Source organism: Eptatretus burgeri, chromosome 9, assembly GCF_056783735.1.
Source record: "Eptatretus burgeri isolate ZD-2024b chromosome 9, Ebu_testis_v1, whole genome shotgun sequence".
Lineage (NCBI taxonomy): Eukaryota > Metazoa > Chordata > Myxini > Myxiniformes > Myxinidae > Eptatretus > Eptatretus burgeri.
In genome coordinates this window covers 36,189,395-36,206,475 of record NC_140969.1, presented here as the reverse complement: position 1 = coordinate 36,206,475, position 17,081 = coordinate 36,189,395, and the positions used below count along the sequence as shown (strand labels likewise).

Below are 17,081 nucleotides of genomic sequence, written 5' to 3'. Positions count from 1 at the left end.
TTTACAAGGAAGCAGTTGAATTCTCTAAAACAAACAAACAAACAAAAAAAAAACACTGATGGTCAAAACAAGTTCAACTAGAACAGGACTTTTGAAATTCTCGCATCTGGATCTGGATCTTCCCAAAAATTGAATCAATTCTTCGTCACACATCAAACCTGTCCACCAAATTTCATCCAAATCCGTTCACAACGTTTTGAGATATCACACTATATATCGTTTTTGGTCCAATCTCTCAATGGTGAAGAATTACTTGAAAAAATTCTCGTAAGAGGATCCGTATCTGGATCTTCACCAAAATCTAATCAGTTCATCCTCATCACACACCCAACCTGACCACCAAATTTTGTCCAAATCCGTCGACAATGTTTTGAGATATCCTGCTCACAGACAAATAGACAAAGAAGCAGACAGACAGGGGTGAAAACATAACCTCCTGCCCACATCAGAGGTAAAAACTGATCAAAAATAATTACATTAAAACACCTTTCATTTGTACTTTCACAACACACCGGAGTTTGGCCTGGTCAATGCACCATCTCACTGGTCTGGTTGGACTGGAGAATAGTCCAAAAGCATCCACGATGCAGTTAACCTGCAATGATCATTCCAAAAACAAGTAAAATACCTTTACTGATCCTCTTGATGGAACCATTTCTTGCAAAACATGACATTACATGGTTTAGAAAAAGCACAAAAATAACAACAGTAAAAAGGAAAAATTCTGAGTGAGCACATTCAAGGCATTGTGGCTACAGAATTCCAAAGGCGTCATCTGATCTAATGCTGACACCTAAGGCCTATGCTGTGACGTGGCGGGGCTAGCATATCTCTTTGGTGGCGACGCCAGCGTCCACAGGGATGAAAAAGGCAGTCGGAATTAGTCCTGCGTTGTCGCAGCTGTCTGTCTCACGGAGTGCTGGGTGTCTAAGTCTATCTCCTTCCACTTCATCTCTGCTTCAGCCAACACCAGGGGCTGAAGCCAAGCGCCCTATCAAATCAGCTTGAGTGACGCAGCCAAGATTTCAAAAGTGTGCAAGTGTGGTTGAAACATTAACTTTTCTACACTCATCATCGAGTGGCCGTTTTAACATACCCCTTTTAGCCCGATATCGCACTCCTTTTAGCGCCGGGTGAGAAGTGAAGGCTGGTGATGCGACGTGAATTTGAGGTTAGTATTGAGCTGCGCGCTGCACGACTGCTTAATAATAATAATAATAATAATAACAACAATAATAATAATAATTATTATAATGCCAGGAAATACCCGTTGTCTTTTTGCTCAAACAAACACTTTCAATTGACAAGCTTCGGTATAAATAAAGTCTTTTTGATGCAGAATCGAAAAGGCACTGCCAAGATCGGGGGAAAAACAAAAATTCCCCCCCCTCCCCTCCCCTGCACATCGCAAAGGATGGTCTCCGCATAGAAGCTAAACTTTGGATCAAATGAAAAATAGAAAATTGGAAGAATCTGAGTACGCAAGCAATTCAATACGGTCAGGGTCAGGGGGTTGGGGTGGTTGAGGGGAGCAGGAATAGACCCCCAAATAATGTAACGTAAAAATAAATAAAAATGAGTTTCAGGATTAAACATTAGGTTTTTTTTCCAATATACAGTGATCAAAAAAAATATACAATATGTACACAATAATCCGTCGTCTTTTTTTTTTTCTTCTATTTTTGCCTTATTGCTCCAAATATTTATATTACACAAACCACCATTTTCTCCCTGTTTAACGATCATCAGTCAGGGCTGTTGTCAAAACCCGAAGACAAAGGCACTTCATATCCTCCTCAATACTGGGAACACTCAAGAAAAGGCAAGCGTTTGCAGGGGGGTTCCGTTCACAATGCAATTTTGTGAATTTCGCTTTCCTCGCAGACTCCGTCGGGTTTGGTCGGTGGATTTCACACGGGCTGTGGATATTAACCAAAACCAGCATTCCAACCAATGTAATCAATACCTTTCCATGGTCTGCTTGCTTCGTCATGCCGTTTTTCTCGCGTCATGTTGCTTCACCCTTACCTTACACAGATTTTAGGTCTGGCCAACAAGCCAGGTTGATATTATTAGGGGCATGGTGTTAGGATGACCTAGTTTTGCTTTTTACAAAATGCCACACTGGGGTAGACCAGTGGAGAGCTGAACTCCCGCCCTCTCCCAGACATGAGAACTTGGCGTTTGTGTAAACAACGTAGCTGATATAAATGCTGACTTTCTCTGTAAATTGTTCCATTGCCCAGCGGCAATCAGCATCTCCGCTGCGCATTGGTTGCATCGCCCAGTGTGATATCACCACCAGGACCTCCACATGCACGTACGACAGGAGAAATGTTGGTTGAGGAGTATCCCCGTAGGTAGTCAATCCAAATTGGCAAGTCACACAGATCACGTGACTATCTCCCAGCCTGGAGGCAAAAAGTCATTGGCCTGAGGAGATAAAAAGGCAGAATCCATTTCCTTATTCAGGTCCCCAATTCACTGCCCACCTCCGGGGTCAACAGCTATACATCCACTTCAATTGAATGCACACTGCATTTCAGATTAGTCCTAAGTGGCTCCATCTCGCCAGGAGACAAAGCGTCTTTCCCAAAGAATGGTGGCGGTATACTTCCAGTCTCTTTGCCAAATGGTTCCAGTAATGATTGCTTGCCAACACAAAATTCTGTCAACTCCAAGTTGCGAGTCCGCCGGTCATCTCCAGACCCCGAGAGTTTGTTGTCCAACTCTTTATTTGCCTCCAACATGGGTCGGTCTTGCCCATGTCTTGGGATTGGATTGTAAATGAAGCACGTAGGTGGATGCGGTCCGGCATTGTTGTGCCGTGGTGAGTTATGAGGTGATCCAGCCCGGGCCTTAGCGATGCGCCTCCTTCGTAGGTACCACATGAAGACCACCACAAGCAGGAGCAGCAAGGCAAGGGCGAGAGCCACACTCAGGATAAACACCAACTGTCCTACACAGCCACAAGCATCAAATTTACAACTTGCAGTTCAAAATCAAACACATTATACCCACAAAACATACACTTAATCATCCATCATGAGGACTCCCTACGTTATTCCTTTAGGTTACAATGGTTAATTGGCCTCGTTGATTTGTGATCAAGCCAGTTACCTGGTGTTTCATTGCCTGTATGTATGTTGGTAACTGCAATCATGTGTTTACTCCCTTCCAGCTTGAGTCGCCAAACTGCATCAACAACACGTGACTCCACAACAGTAATCTGATCGATCCGAGCTGCTCCTGCATCCGATGACTGACCAGCACAGACACAAAGACCCAAATGCTTTTTCAATGCAACTCCTTTGAAAGGTCATACAGTTTTAGTGCAACTTGTGCAATTGCGGATGTTAAGCAAGTGGTTTGAGTATAGCATACAGGTGACGTACCATCATGGTAGTCAGATAAGTGACAACTACAGCAAGAAAAACACACTCGAACACAATTAAAAGGTTCAGATTGGGGAAACAATGTTTGAATGTGCGTTTTACAATGTAAACATAAAAGTGTAACAGGTATCCAAGACAGCGCATTGTGAGCATCAGGTCCACTACTCACAATGGTGACATCCACATAAGCCTGCGAAACATCATATTTCTCTAACGTGCACGTTACGTAGACATGATGGCTCCAGGCAAGACCACGGATCTCCGTTGTGTTCCGCAGATCGGAGCACACCAGTTCCACCGTGGTGCCCTGAGACAAACAGCCAGTTCAAAGGTCAGAAATCTATAGCAAATAATGGGAAGTAATGTCAACAATTTGCATTCTCATGACCATCGAGCAGAAATTTAAAATTTTTCCCCTATTATCCTTAAATCCCAATAGAAACCCGGTTTTATGACAATGTTTGGCAAATAAGTCAAAACAAAAAAGATCACCTTCCTTCAACATCGGTGTCAGATGCCAAAAGATCAAATGTTTATCAAGACCGTTGTGTGGGGAGAAAGGTTGACTGAACTAACCGAGATATCCCAAAAAAGAAATATCAGACCTTGATAAATATAATCATGGATGGGGTTGCTAAAGAAAAGTAGAAGAAGAAGAAGAACAAGAACAAGAACAAGAAGAAACATGGAAGAAATGAAAAGTTAGAGCACCCAACGAAGATTAGAAATGAATTTACTCTCTCCAACTATTCTGAGCTAATTTAAGTCTGCAATGATAGCACATAGGTCAATGGGCATACATTGCATGAAATTATATTAACCTTGTGCTAACTATTACAAAGGAAGTACAACATGTGGGGTGGGGAGGGAATGTGCCCAGCTACAGTCAACAGTATGGCAAAGACTGAGAGAGAGCCACTACAATAAGTATTATCCCATGATGCACCTTGGATACAATATTGAATGGTGTGTGTGTGTGTGTGTGTGTGTGTGTGTGTGTGTGTGTGTGTGTGTGTGTGTGTGTGTGTGTGTGTGTGTGTGTGTGTGTGTGTGTGTTTCCCCCCTCTCCAGGGTGGACTAGTATATAAAATTAAAAATTAAATTCCCTTCCTTATGTTGGCTGTAATACAATCCAATGGAGATGTAGGGGTCTAGGTAGTTTTTGCAAGATCATGCCGAATAGGCAGTGTCTATGCAACTGTTTATCCAGAAGAGCCTTTTTAAAATTAAAATTTCCTGGCTGGCCACACAACTACTTTGTGTACCACAGACAGGTTAATGTGTGGCAGGTATTTCCTGTTGATCAGGATGCAAGCAGCGAAAGCTGATGTCCACTTGCTTCCTGGTACCCACTACATCAATGGGGTCTTATCTCGACTTATCTTGTTGGGATTGAGCCGTCCACTCCAGGGAGGAGCTATTGCTCCACACTCATGAGTATCGTGGGTACGTACCTACTCCTTCTGAGAAGTGGTCTAATTGTAGGAACATGCATTCTGACCGTTTCGGGTAATAACGTGTGTGTTCAATTGAACATGGACTTCAGTCTTTGTGAAAAGTTGCATGTGTCTGCTCATGGGACAGTCTTGTTGGACTGTGTACTTTGGCAGTGTGGTCAAGGTGTGCATCCCAAGCTGTTTAAATGTTTTGATTTCTTTACCTTTTCTGTATAAAAACGGCTTCCCTCATAAGGTGAGGGAAAACAAGCCCAAAATACTTCTCCATGGATTTTTCCTTCTCCAGGGTGGACTGGTCGAGAAAATTGAGTTTAATTTTCTTCCTAATTTTAGCTGCAGTACAATCATATATGGAGATGTCAGGGGCTGTAGCTCTGCGAAGCCCATGATGAATAGGCAGAGCCTTTGCAACTGTTTAGACAGCAGAGCCATTTTTTTTAACACGCACACACGCACGCACGCACGCACACAAACACACACACACACACACACACACCAATAGTCTTGCAGTGCCGTCAGGGCAAGACGAACAAGGATTAACTCGAATAACACTCGGTACAGCACATACCTCCACCAGGCTGAACAGTTTATGTTTTGGATCCACTGATAGGCTGGATCCGAATCCGGACCTCAACAAAATCGAATCGGCTTGTTCTCATCACCTACACAAGTCATCCACCAAGTTTTGTCATAATCTGTTCCATAACTTTTTGAAATATCATGCTACACGGTATATCCTTTTTGTCCCCATCTCTCAATAGTGAAGATTCAATGAGAAAATTAGTATATCCAGTTCTTGGCCAAAATCAAACGAATTCGTCCTTGTCATACACCCAACCTGTCCACCAAGTTTTGTCTGAATCCGTCCATAACTTTTTGATATATTGTGCTATATGGGACATTTTCACAAAAGCGGGTCAGGTAACGGTAAAGAACAAACTCAAAAATAAACTTTCTTTGATATTCTCGAAATAGTGCTTGAACCCCTAATAAGGCCTAGAAAAATGTTCAAATGATGTCAGCAATGCGGGATCACCATAAGGGCCTCTGCACTGACTGGGCAATGTATGCTTGATAAAAATTCTCGGACAGTCTTTACCGTTACCTGACCTGCTTTTGTGAAAATGTCCCATATACTGTATATCTTTTAGCCCTATCACTCAATGGTGAAGAATCATTTGAAAACTTCATGGATCCGGATCTGGATCTTCACTAAAATCTCGTCAATTAATCCTTGTCACGCACCCAACCTCTCCATCAAATTTTGTTCGAATCCATGCACAACATTTTGAGATACCCTGTACACAGACAAACAAACAGACAAACAAACAAACAAACAAACAAGAAAAAGATGTTGTGCAGAGCACGATACTTTCATAATCCACTGCCCTCTCCATAGGTTGCCATGGATACATCAAATTATCCATTTCCGTTAAAAAGAAAATTGGCAATCTTAATCAAAGCTCAGGTCAATCAGATGAAAATTGATTATTTTTCAGATTGAAGTTTGATTTTAGAAGTTTGACCTGGAGTTGACCTTTGACCTTTTGACCTCGAAAATAGTTGTTTTCCCAATTCAGTGATGTACTATGCAATTGCTGTTTATTTTTGAAGTTACGAGGACGTAAATTGATGATTTTAGAAGTTTGACCTTGATTTGACCTTTGACCTCTTGATCTTCAAAAAAATAGTTGGTTTCCCAATTCGGTAATGCACTATGCAATTGCTGTTTAATAATCAAGTCAATCGGATGAAAATTGACGATTTTAGAAATTCGACCTCAAGATGATCTTTGACTTCAAAATCAATAGACTTCTCAGTTGAGACTACCTCTACAGCTTAGTAAAGTTTTGTGACGATCGGTTTGGAATTGTGACCTATCGGTGATTGACAAACAAATGAAAAATCATTCAGATTTGGCACTTGGAAAAACAGAACGAAGTTGAACGGCACTTGGAACATTGTTTACTGCCAAGCTGAACAGTTTACGTTTTGTATCCCATTGATAGGCCGGATCTGAACCAAAATCGATTTGGCTTGTTCTTGTCACCTAGTCAACTCAAATCCAACTCATTTTTGTTATAACTCGTCCACAACTTTTTGAGATATCATGATGTATATAGTTTTTGGCATGATCTCTCACTTTTAGAAATTAGGTCTATATTGACCTTTTAACTTTAAAAATTATTGGTGGTTGAATTTATTGACCTGATATAGAAATCCTGTTCAAATTTAAAGTCAATCAGATGGAAATTGACAATTTTAGAAATTTGGCCTGCATTGACCTTTTAGTTTATGCTGATCTTTTGGTCCATGTTGACTTCAAAAATAATAGGTGGATGAATTCAGTGATCTAACACGTAACTCCTCTTCAAATTCCAAGTCAATCGGATGAAAATTGAAAATTTTGGAAATTTGGCCCAATCGGTTGACCTCTTGGTCAACCAAATTTGGCCCAAAGTCAATCGGTTGACCTTTTGGTGTATGTTGATCTTTTGGCCTATGTTGACCTCAAAAAAAAAGTTGGTTTAATTCAGTGACCTCATATGCAGATGCTCTTCAAATTTCAAGTCAATCGGATAAAAATTGATTTTAGAAATTTGGCCTATTTTGACCTTTTGACCGATGTTGACCTCAAAAATAGTTGGTGGTTGAATTCAGTGACCTGATATGCAAATCCTCTTCAAATTTGAAGTCAATCGGATGAAAATTGAGGATTTTAGAAATTGTACAAAGTTATTGACCTTTGGCCTATGATGACCTTTTGACCTTAAAAAATAAATAAGATTCTGTCGGACCATCAACTCCACCAGTTGGTGAAGTTTCGTGAAGATCGTTTTAAAATTGTGACCTGTAAGCGATTAAAGGTGAGTGGACAGATTAACAAACAAACGGAAGCAATCAATATACTTGTCAAACAAGCAGTCATAGACTGGTACTTATGAAATCGTCAACTTGACCTCTGACCTTGTCTAATAAAAGCTGTCTCTCGAGAAGGTAGCGACGCAAACCAGAAGTTTCTACGATGATTCTGTACCAAACCATCAAAAATCGAATGTTTGACCTCACTGTGACCTTGACCTTTGACCGATTTTGACCAAAATCTAATCAGCACTAGCAATCACCCTCCTGAATCACGTGGTGCAATTTGACATTGGTAGTTTCTTCCGTTCTCGAGTTATCGTGCCTTCAAACAAACAAACACACACACAAACAAACAAACAAACACACACACAAACAAACAAACAAACACACAAACAGATGACGGAAGTCATCAATATAGTTACGAAATCTTTAGATTTAGTAAGTAACAAACAGACAGAGAGAAAAACAAAACTTGACTGACCAATATACTTCAAAAATCTTCAATTTGCAAGTAACAGACAGAAAGGGTTGAAAACATAACCTCCTTCCATATTCGGTGGTGGGGGTAACAATGAAAAGAAAAGAAAACAGTAACAGTCTTGAATTGTGTTGTCCATATTCTTATAATAAAGGTTTGTTGAAAATTTGATCACAAAAGATTAAATGGTAAAAAAAGTTATAGCTTGGACAGACAGACACACAGGTACACAGGCAATTGCAAAGTCCTGTCTCACGTCGTGCGGACAAGAAAATTAGATGTAGGAGGAAGGCATTTGGCTCATCATACCCGTGCCAAACCAACACCCGATTAAATCTGTCAATCCATCAAAAATGATCAACATATAGGTCGGCTGTTGCAGGAGTGGGGATGAGAAAAGTGTGGCAGGCTTATTCACTTTTTTTTTGGGGGGGGGGTGGTGGGCGAAGGCAGTTTTCGGGTGAAGTATATGTAACACCGACCACACACCATCCCTTGACGAGACACTCTCATAGACATCACACTCAGTACAGCTGTACACAATCACCCATCCGTACTCAAGCTACCTACAAGTTCTGCCATTATCCCTACACCCCTCTATCTCCAATATTTACAGGTACCTATCTAATTCCAATTTAAACTTACCTACTCTTTCTGCTGCCACTACCTTTCCAGGGAGATTATTCCAGGCATTAACTGCTCTGAGTGAAAGACCCTCACCTTCTACCATCTTAACTCTCCTCTTCTTTATTCTCAGGCTATGGCCCTGATTCTATCACTGTCTATTCTACTGAAGAACTTTTCTGCACTTGTGTTGTCTACACCCTTCATTATCTTAAACATCTCGATCATATCCCCTCATAACCACCTCCTTGCTAATGTATAAAGCCCCATCTCCTTCAGCTGCTCCTCATATATGAGTAGGCCCAGAATCAATAGAGTAGCCCGATGATAAACCCTCTCTATGTCAGCTCTGTCCTTCCTGAGATGAGGTGACCAAAACTGCACACATTATTGTAGATGAGGATTCGTAAATTCATCGGCACTGTTAAAACTACCTCCTATTGATAATTTATCCTGCTATGAATACAACCTAAAACCAAGGCCTTCAAGATCAACCATGGAAACCAAGGCCTTCAAGATCAACCATGGAAACCAAGGCCTTCAAGATCATTACGAATCTCCCGGGATGAAGCTGAGACTGTCTATGGGTCTATCACTTCACCATCATAGACAGGTCTGTGCTCATTCTGTGTTCTTCCACCTCCTTTCTGGTCTTGCACCCTCTGCCCTCTCAGGACTTCATCCCCCTTCTCCCATGTTTCTGCAGGGCGCACACCATCTACCAATAACCTCTTTCTGATGAAACTCCCTAAATCCAGAATCACGACTCACCTCCACTCATTCGTTCCTTTTTCCCCACCTGTGGAACCAGCTTCCCCATTCTCTTAAATCTCATTCTTCCCTCCAGGGTTTCAAGACAGCTGTTCACCATCATCTCAGATCATCCCTATCCAAAACCATGATGTTTTCTACCCTCATTAAACCACCTCACTGCCCCCAAATTCCAAATTGTTTCCTATTTGCTTCTGAGAGTTTCCTTCCGTATCCATCTTGTCCACCCGCTACGTCGTCCTCCCCAAGCCCTCATTCTTAGCCGCATCCCTTGTTTGTCCGTCTCCATTTTGTCCCTTGGCCATGCTGTTGGTGTTTCCCCCACGTCTCTTTCTGCTGTTCCTTTTGTGCTGTTGCGTCCTGATCCATTCTCTCTTCTAGCTCTTCCAAAAGCCTCAAATAAAAAGGGAATGATATACAGTTTGTTTTATCTATAACTGCCTGGCACTGTCCTGTCTGCTTACTCTCTCCCCACACCATCCCCCCCCCCCCACCACCCCGAACCCTCTGTATCTATTACCACCCCGAGATCCTTCTGTGTGAAATGCTCCAAGTTTGCCCCTTGCATTATATAATTCCTATTTTCATTGTTCTTACCCATCCCCAACACCTTGCACTTTTTCAGGTTAAATTCCATCTGCCAATATTTTACCCAATCAATGAAAGTACCAATACTTTCCTGAATCTCCACCCCCTCTGCTATCTAACTTCCCAACAAGCTTTGTGTCTTCTGCAAATATGGAAAGCCTACTCTTCACCCCACTCTCTAAATCATTGATGTAAATGATGAACAATCATGGTCCACCGCTGATCCCCGAGGTACCCCACTACTTACATCCTCCCAGCAAGACATCCTCCCACTCACGGCCACTCTTTGCTTCCTACCACAAAGCCAGTTTCCGATGTACTGATCCAGTTAATTACTGCACCAGCCCTTACTTTGGCTAACAACCTCCGATGTGGTACCTTATCAAATGCCTTATTAAAGTCTACATCTACTATGTCCACTGCCTTTCCCTCATCCACCCAATGAGAAACTGCTTCATAGAACTCTAAAAGATTCGTTAAACAGAAACTACCCTTGGTAAACCCATGCTGACTACCTTTAATTAGTTTGTATTTGTTTGAATGGTTCCTCATCTGGTTGTTAATTAATGCCTCCAACACCTTCCCCACAACTGAAGTAAAACAGGTCGATAGTTTACCAATTCTTCACTGGATCCTTTCTTAAATAATGGTGTTACATTTGCTTCTCTCCAATCCTCCGGTTCCTGTCCTGACTCCAGAGAGCAGTTGAAAATATCCGTTAATATCTCGCTTACCTGCTCAGCCACTACTCTCGATACTCTCAGGTGCATATTATCTGGACCCGAAGCCTTATCTACTCTTAGATTTTGTAGCTGTTCCTTTACTTCCTCCACTCCAACCTGGATCTTCTGTAAAAGCCTTTCCTCACCTCCTGGATAGATACTCTCAGCTCTTGGCAATTCTCCTGATTGTTATTTTGGATAATGTCGTTGAAGCAAAATAACTACCTTTAATAAGCCTGCCATCTCACTTTCATCACTAACCACTGTACCTGTGCTGTTCCTCTTTGGGCCCACACTTGTTCAAACCTTTTCTTTACCATTCCATGAGTGTGATGCTACTCCACAATTTTGATCTATATATATATATGATCATTGCAATGGATCACGTTACACCGAGACGCAATTATATGACCATCTCATTCTGGTGACTCGGGTTCACAAAAGAAAGCAACTGTTCATGCCACACGTTGCAGTTTCACCTTCGGAGGACATATTTATTGTCAAAATGGTATATCGACAGTTTCCAATCTGCCCTTGCTTTGCCATGACTGAACAAGTTGCAAGGAAAGTTCTTCAAGAGGGTTTGTCTTCATCACAACAGATGCTTTTGGACGTGGACAGTGTTGTACAGCAAAAAGTAGAGTGGCGATAAAAACAGAATAAGAATCATTGCCCTTGATGATCATCATAATAAAACAAATCACATATTCAAACAATGTTGTTTCCTCATAGGTTTTGTATGTGGCTGCACATGTGTGCACCGTTCTACATGCTTGAGTTCCATTTGTATTCAGCCCTTTTTGTCTTACTTATACATTTTTAGTCACTTAGCCTATAATGCTTTAGACTCAAATGCAAAAAGATCCGGCAGATTGCCCATGTTTTACTGGCTTTTCATCCTTGGGGAAAACACCACGTTCAGGTGTATATGCAGCAGTTTGAGTGTCGACCCATGTTAACATGGCGTTTTCCCAAGGCCGCTTCCAAAAACAAAAGTAACAAGAACAACAAGAAAAAGAACAATGATAATAATCTTATAGATATTTTCATGTGTTTGTATGTTTGTTTGTGCATTTGCACTTTACTCTTTCAAGCCAAATCGTAGCACCGAGAGGCGCCGGATTGTGGAATCCGGGTAACGTTTTAAGCTACCACACTTTGGCCTTGACATCTGTTTTGAGGGCACCAAAGGCCACGATACATTGTATATTGGGATGTGGGGCCGGCCCACAGGCAAAAGGTAACCGCCATGAGGCCAATAACTCCATAGTTTTTCAATGTCCAACACGTCCTGAAACCACCGCTGTGAAAAGCTCACCCAACCGGGCAGCGCCAGGTATCCTCCCTCCCTCCCTTCTCCACCTTTGGGCAGTGCCTGGTCGCCCCTGCTGGCAGTATAATATGAACATTATCATAAATAACAATAATATTAACAATAATAATTGACAATAATCATGATAATAACATGTCCACCGCCCCCCCCAACCCCTGAGCTGTTAGGAGCTGTTCATTTTCTGTTCCCAACAATTCCATCACACACACACACACACACACACACACACACACACACACACACACACACACACACACACACACACAATTCTAATAATATAACAAGAAAAAGAGCAATCTGAGATTGCAGACCCTTGCCAGGACTTTTTTGTGTGGTGTTTGTGTACTGGTAAGTTACGTAATTAATAAGAGACATCATTAAAGAACTGTCACTTTATAACTGCTGGCAGTAATGACCGGGTACCAAGATGTCCCGCTTTGAGCAACACCTGACCCTGACCCATGACGTTTATTATTATTCAATTGAATTTAGAATGGGATTGAAATAAATTAAATTCAAATTAAATGGAAGACAAAAGGAAGTCCTGCGTTGGAGTCATCAGAAGGAACCTGAACAAGGAAAAAACAAAGGCGAAGTCATCAGGAGGAACCTGGATAGGATTCACATTTCAGCTGCTGCTCCTCTACCCTCAAATGCATCCAGGCACAGCTAAGCCTTCAAAAAAATTAAAAAACAACACACATCAAAAATAAACAAACAATTCTGGCTGCCAGACCATGTGCCCAATCAAGTTGAAATTTAAAACATGTATCCCCCATCACTACTAGATCATAATTGTGAATTTTCACGTCAATTGATTGAGCGGTTCCAGAGAAAACATTATTTAATATTTTTATTCAATCCAATATGGCTGCCAAACCATGTGACTTTCAATTATTCCTTAACAGAAACTTGTACACCCACGGATTGGGGAACATTTGTGTGAAGTTTCCCTTCGATCTGTCCAGCCGTTCTGGAAATGAAGATTTTTATACGTTTTAGGATAAATCCAAAATGGCTGCCAAACCATGTGCCCTATGATGTCATAAGTGTGAACTTTTTGTTCCTTATGGATGAGTAGTCATACATGTAAAGTTTTTCCTCAATCTGTTTAGCCACTTCAAAGAAGATTTTTGAAGGTTAATATTTTTTAACAATGGCTGCCAAATCACGTGGCCGATGATGTCATCAAATTTCTTTCTGTGGACCATTTTATCCCTAGATGACCCTCAACAATTTTCATACTGATCAGATGTAGCATTCTACAAATGTATTCATGACATCACAAAAATCACACATTCCCCATGAGGAGTACTTGTTATGTGCCAAATTTCAATTTTTTCCTTGGTGCGGTTTCAGAGATACGGAGGTCCAAAGTTTTTCTTGTTTTTCCAACATGGCTGCCACACCACGTGACCTATGACGTCATAATTATTATTCAAACATTCTACATGAGTGGTCACTCCTATGGTGAAAAATTTGTCTCAATCCGAGATGCGGTTGCAGAGAAAAACACTAAAGTTCTGTGCGGACAAACAAACAAACAAACAAACAAACAGACAAACAAATAAACAAACAGACAAACAGACCCAAATGCAATACCCTCTCCTTCGGGGAGGGTAATAACACACACACACACACACACACACACACACACACACACACACACACACACACACACATCAATTGAGACAGAGAACGAATAATTGTAAATGCTCAGGACTAAGGACACAACACAAATGACTCTAGCAAAATGGTCAGACTGAGCCAATCAAACAGGTGTAGATTTTGCAAGGTAGAAACAGAAATCACGAGCTGCCTCCTATCGGGATGTGAAAAACTGCACTGTTAGCAGACATAGTACTCAGATACAAAAAGGAAAATAAGGCATTGTCAACCGAGGTTTCATTACTCAGTGATTTTTGTCTGAATAATGCAGAAATCAAGAAAATGACCAAACATCAAGACCTCAAGAATGAAGTGAAACGATCCTGGAAGCTGAGGAGCGCCAAAATTGTACCAGGGATAATTAATTGGAGCAATGGGAATGATAAAGAAGAACCTCACAAAGATCCTAAAAACTATCCCTGGGAACATTATCACCCACCAACTACAGTTGGAGGCTGTCCAGGGCTCTGTGACGATCCTGAAAAGATCCCTCCGAACAAAACTCTAACAACCCAACTTCACAATTTAGTGTCGGAATCACGATCCTTCACTGAAACGAAGGTGGATACTTCGAGTCCTGGGAGAGTTCCGTTACACCTTCTGAAACCCAAGTTATGGAGATAACAATCAACGACACACACAATTAACTGTACAATATCGGCTATTCCTAAAATGTTATATAATTTAAAGGATTGCTGTAAATGATGTTAATTTCACAACATCCTATATTCAACTTCATTTAAATTGAAAACCTCAAAACCTAAAGTAAGAACCTTCATCTGAAAGCAATTGAATGGTTTCCCGACCGCACGGATCATCAGCTGGGCACCGTTCTTCCTCGAGGTTTCTTTCGATCCTTTCAGCCCAGAACCTCTCCAAACGGTGGATCCACAACCCCAGTCATGGATCCACACCAGCAGATTACCGACATCATTAGATCCACAACCTCAGTTGCATCCAGGCAGTCAGCCCATCAATGCAACGTCACCCATCAGGCTTTACTCACTAGAGTACTTAATGTATTATCACATAGTTACAACTCCCATCACACATTCCATTACATGATAATATATTAAATCATGTATATCTTACATTCAATGTAACATGTCCATCAACAAACACGACCATCCCACCCACCTCTGGATCAATCAAACTGTTGTCCAACTATTCAAACGGTTATTATAAACGGGTTTTTAACCTGCTTCCTTGTCGACAAGCAACCACTGAAATAGGTTTTATATATATTTTTAAAAATAATGTATTTATATAAATATCTTGTTAATAATATTTTTACGATTTGTATTATATTTGATTAATTCTATTTGGTGCCATTTTTTGACCTGAAAGAAAACTTGTATTAATCTGCTAACTAGTTCCCCGTGTTAGCATACATCTGACTAGTTGTTTTAATCTACTAACCATAGAATAACTTCTTCGGAATATTGTTGTCTAAGAAAGGCATTGATACAATCTTCTTCTTCTTTCGGCTGCCCCCGTTAGGGGTCGCCACAGCGGATCACCCGTATGATCCGCATAGTGATTTGGCACATGTTTTACGCCGGATGCCCTTCCTGACGCAACCCTGGTCGCCTCTTACGACACAGGGATATGGTACACCTATTTTAACCGGGGTATACACCGGCCCAGTACACTGGTACTCATTGCGCCGACCTCGGAAGGATGACAGGCTGAGTCAACCCCCTGGTGTATTAATTCAGTGGCCCAACGGGGCTTGAACTCAGGACCTTTTGGATCCCAAGCCGCTGCACTAACCACTGCGCCAACACACCAGGCTAAGGCATTGATACAATGTGGAATGGAAAAGCATCTCGTTTACTAAATAATTTGGTGTGAAATTTACTATTATTGATATTTATTTGTAATTCCAAAAAGAAACTGAAGTGTGAGTTTGGTTTTCCTTTTTAAATTCAAGTTATTTTGGATATACTGTACATATCATGATGAAGCTGATCAAATACAAACCCATCATTAACTGCTGGTCAATCATCAATGAATCTCAAGATGTTTCCACACTTTCATGCAGTTGTTAGTTCATTCCTGCACGTTCTCGACCCAATCAGACAGCACATGTGCAGGAACCAAATTTGCAAAGAAAGGGGTCAAATCTGAACCCATGGGTTTCCCCATTGTCTGTTGGAGTATCTTGTTGCCAAATGTAAATAAACTTTTGTTTGGGAGAAATCAAATACTTTCTTTTAGTATATTTTTTGAAAAACTACATGAATATAGATTTTCCTTAATGGAACTCTTTGCTCTTTTTTGATCGACTTTAATGTACAGTGCCTACAGAAAGTCAACACCCCCTTTCAAAAATTTCACCTTTTGCTGCTTTATAGCCTGGAATTAAATTGCTTTAAATCAGACTTTTTCCAACTATATTTACACATTGTAACCCTAAACTTACAAGTGAAAAACCAATTCTACAAATTTCAGGAAATTAATAAAAATACAAAACTAGAATACCTTTGTTGGATAAATGTCCACCCCCTTACAATAGCAATTATAAATTAACTGAGGTATAAACGGTCACCTTCAAAATCACCCACAAAGTTAAATGGCCTCCACAAGTGTTAAAGTGCAGTGATTCTGATTATTTCAGAATATAATCAGCCGTTCCTGTAGGATTACTCTGCTGAGTAGTGCATATCACAGCAAAGATTCAACCATGAGTACCAAGGAGCTTTCAAAAGAGCTCTGGAATAAAGTTATGCAAAGGCACATATCAGGGGATTGGTATAAAAATATTTCAAAGGCCTTGAATATCCCTTGGAGCACAGTCAAGACAATCATTAAGAAGTGGAAGGCGTATGGCACCACCAAGACCCTGCCTCGATCAGGCTGTCCCTCCAAACTGGATGATCAAGAAAGGAGGTGACTGATCAGAGGCCACCAAGAGGTCAATGGCAACTTTGAAAGACCTACAGGCCTTCAATCGCAAACACTGGTAACTGTGTGCATGTGACAATGATATCCCAAGCACTCCACAAGACAGACATGTACAGCAGGATGGCAAAAAGGAAGGCATTACTCAAAAAATCCCACATTGAGTCCCATTTCAGGTATGCAAAAACAAGCACTCCAGATTTTCCAAAGCCACATGGCAAAAAGTTTTGTGGTCTGACGAAACCAAGATGGAACTTTTTGGAATAAATGCAAAAT

At 41.0% G+C, this 17,081-nt stretch overlaps 1 protein-coding gene across 1 annotated transcript in view; it reads right to left on the bottom strand.

The window, feature by feature from the left end:
- Positions 1–614: 614 nt before the first annotated feature.
- Positions 615–17,081, bottom strand: part of LOC147019901 (protein jagged-2-like) — a 150,275-nt gene continuing 133,808 nt past the window's right edge. The window contains exons 24-26 of the mRNA XM_085894735.1: positions 3,565–3,702; positions 3,121–3,262; positions 615–2,959 (exon numbers count right to left, since the gene is read on the bottom strand). Coding sequence (XP_085750861.1) covers positions 2,508–2,959; positions 3,121–3,262; positions 3,565–3,702 — 732 coding nt within the window. The 3' untranslated portion in view covers positions 615–2,507. The remainder of the gene's footprint in view (positions 2,960–3,120; positions 3,263–3,564; positions 3,703–17,081) is intronic.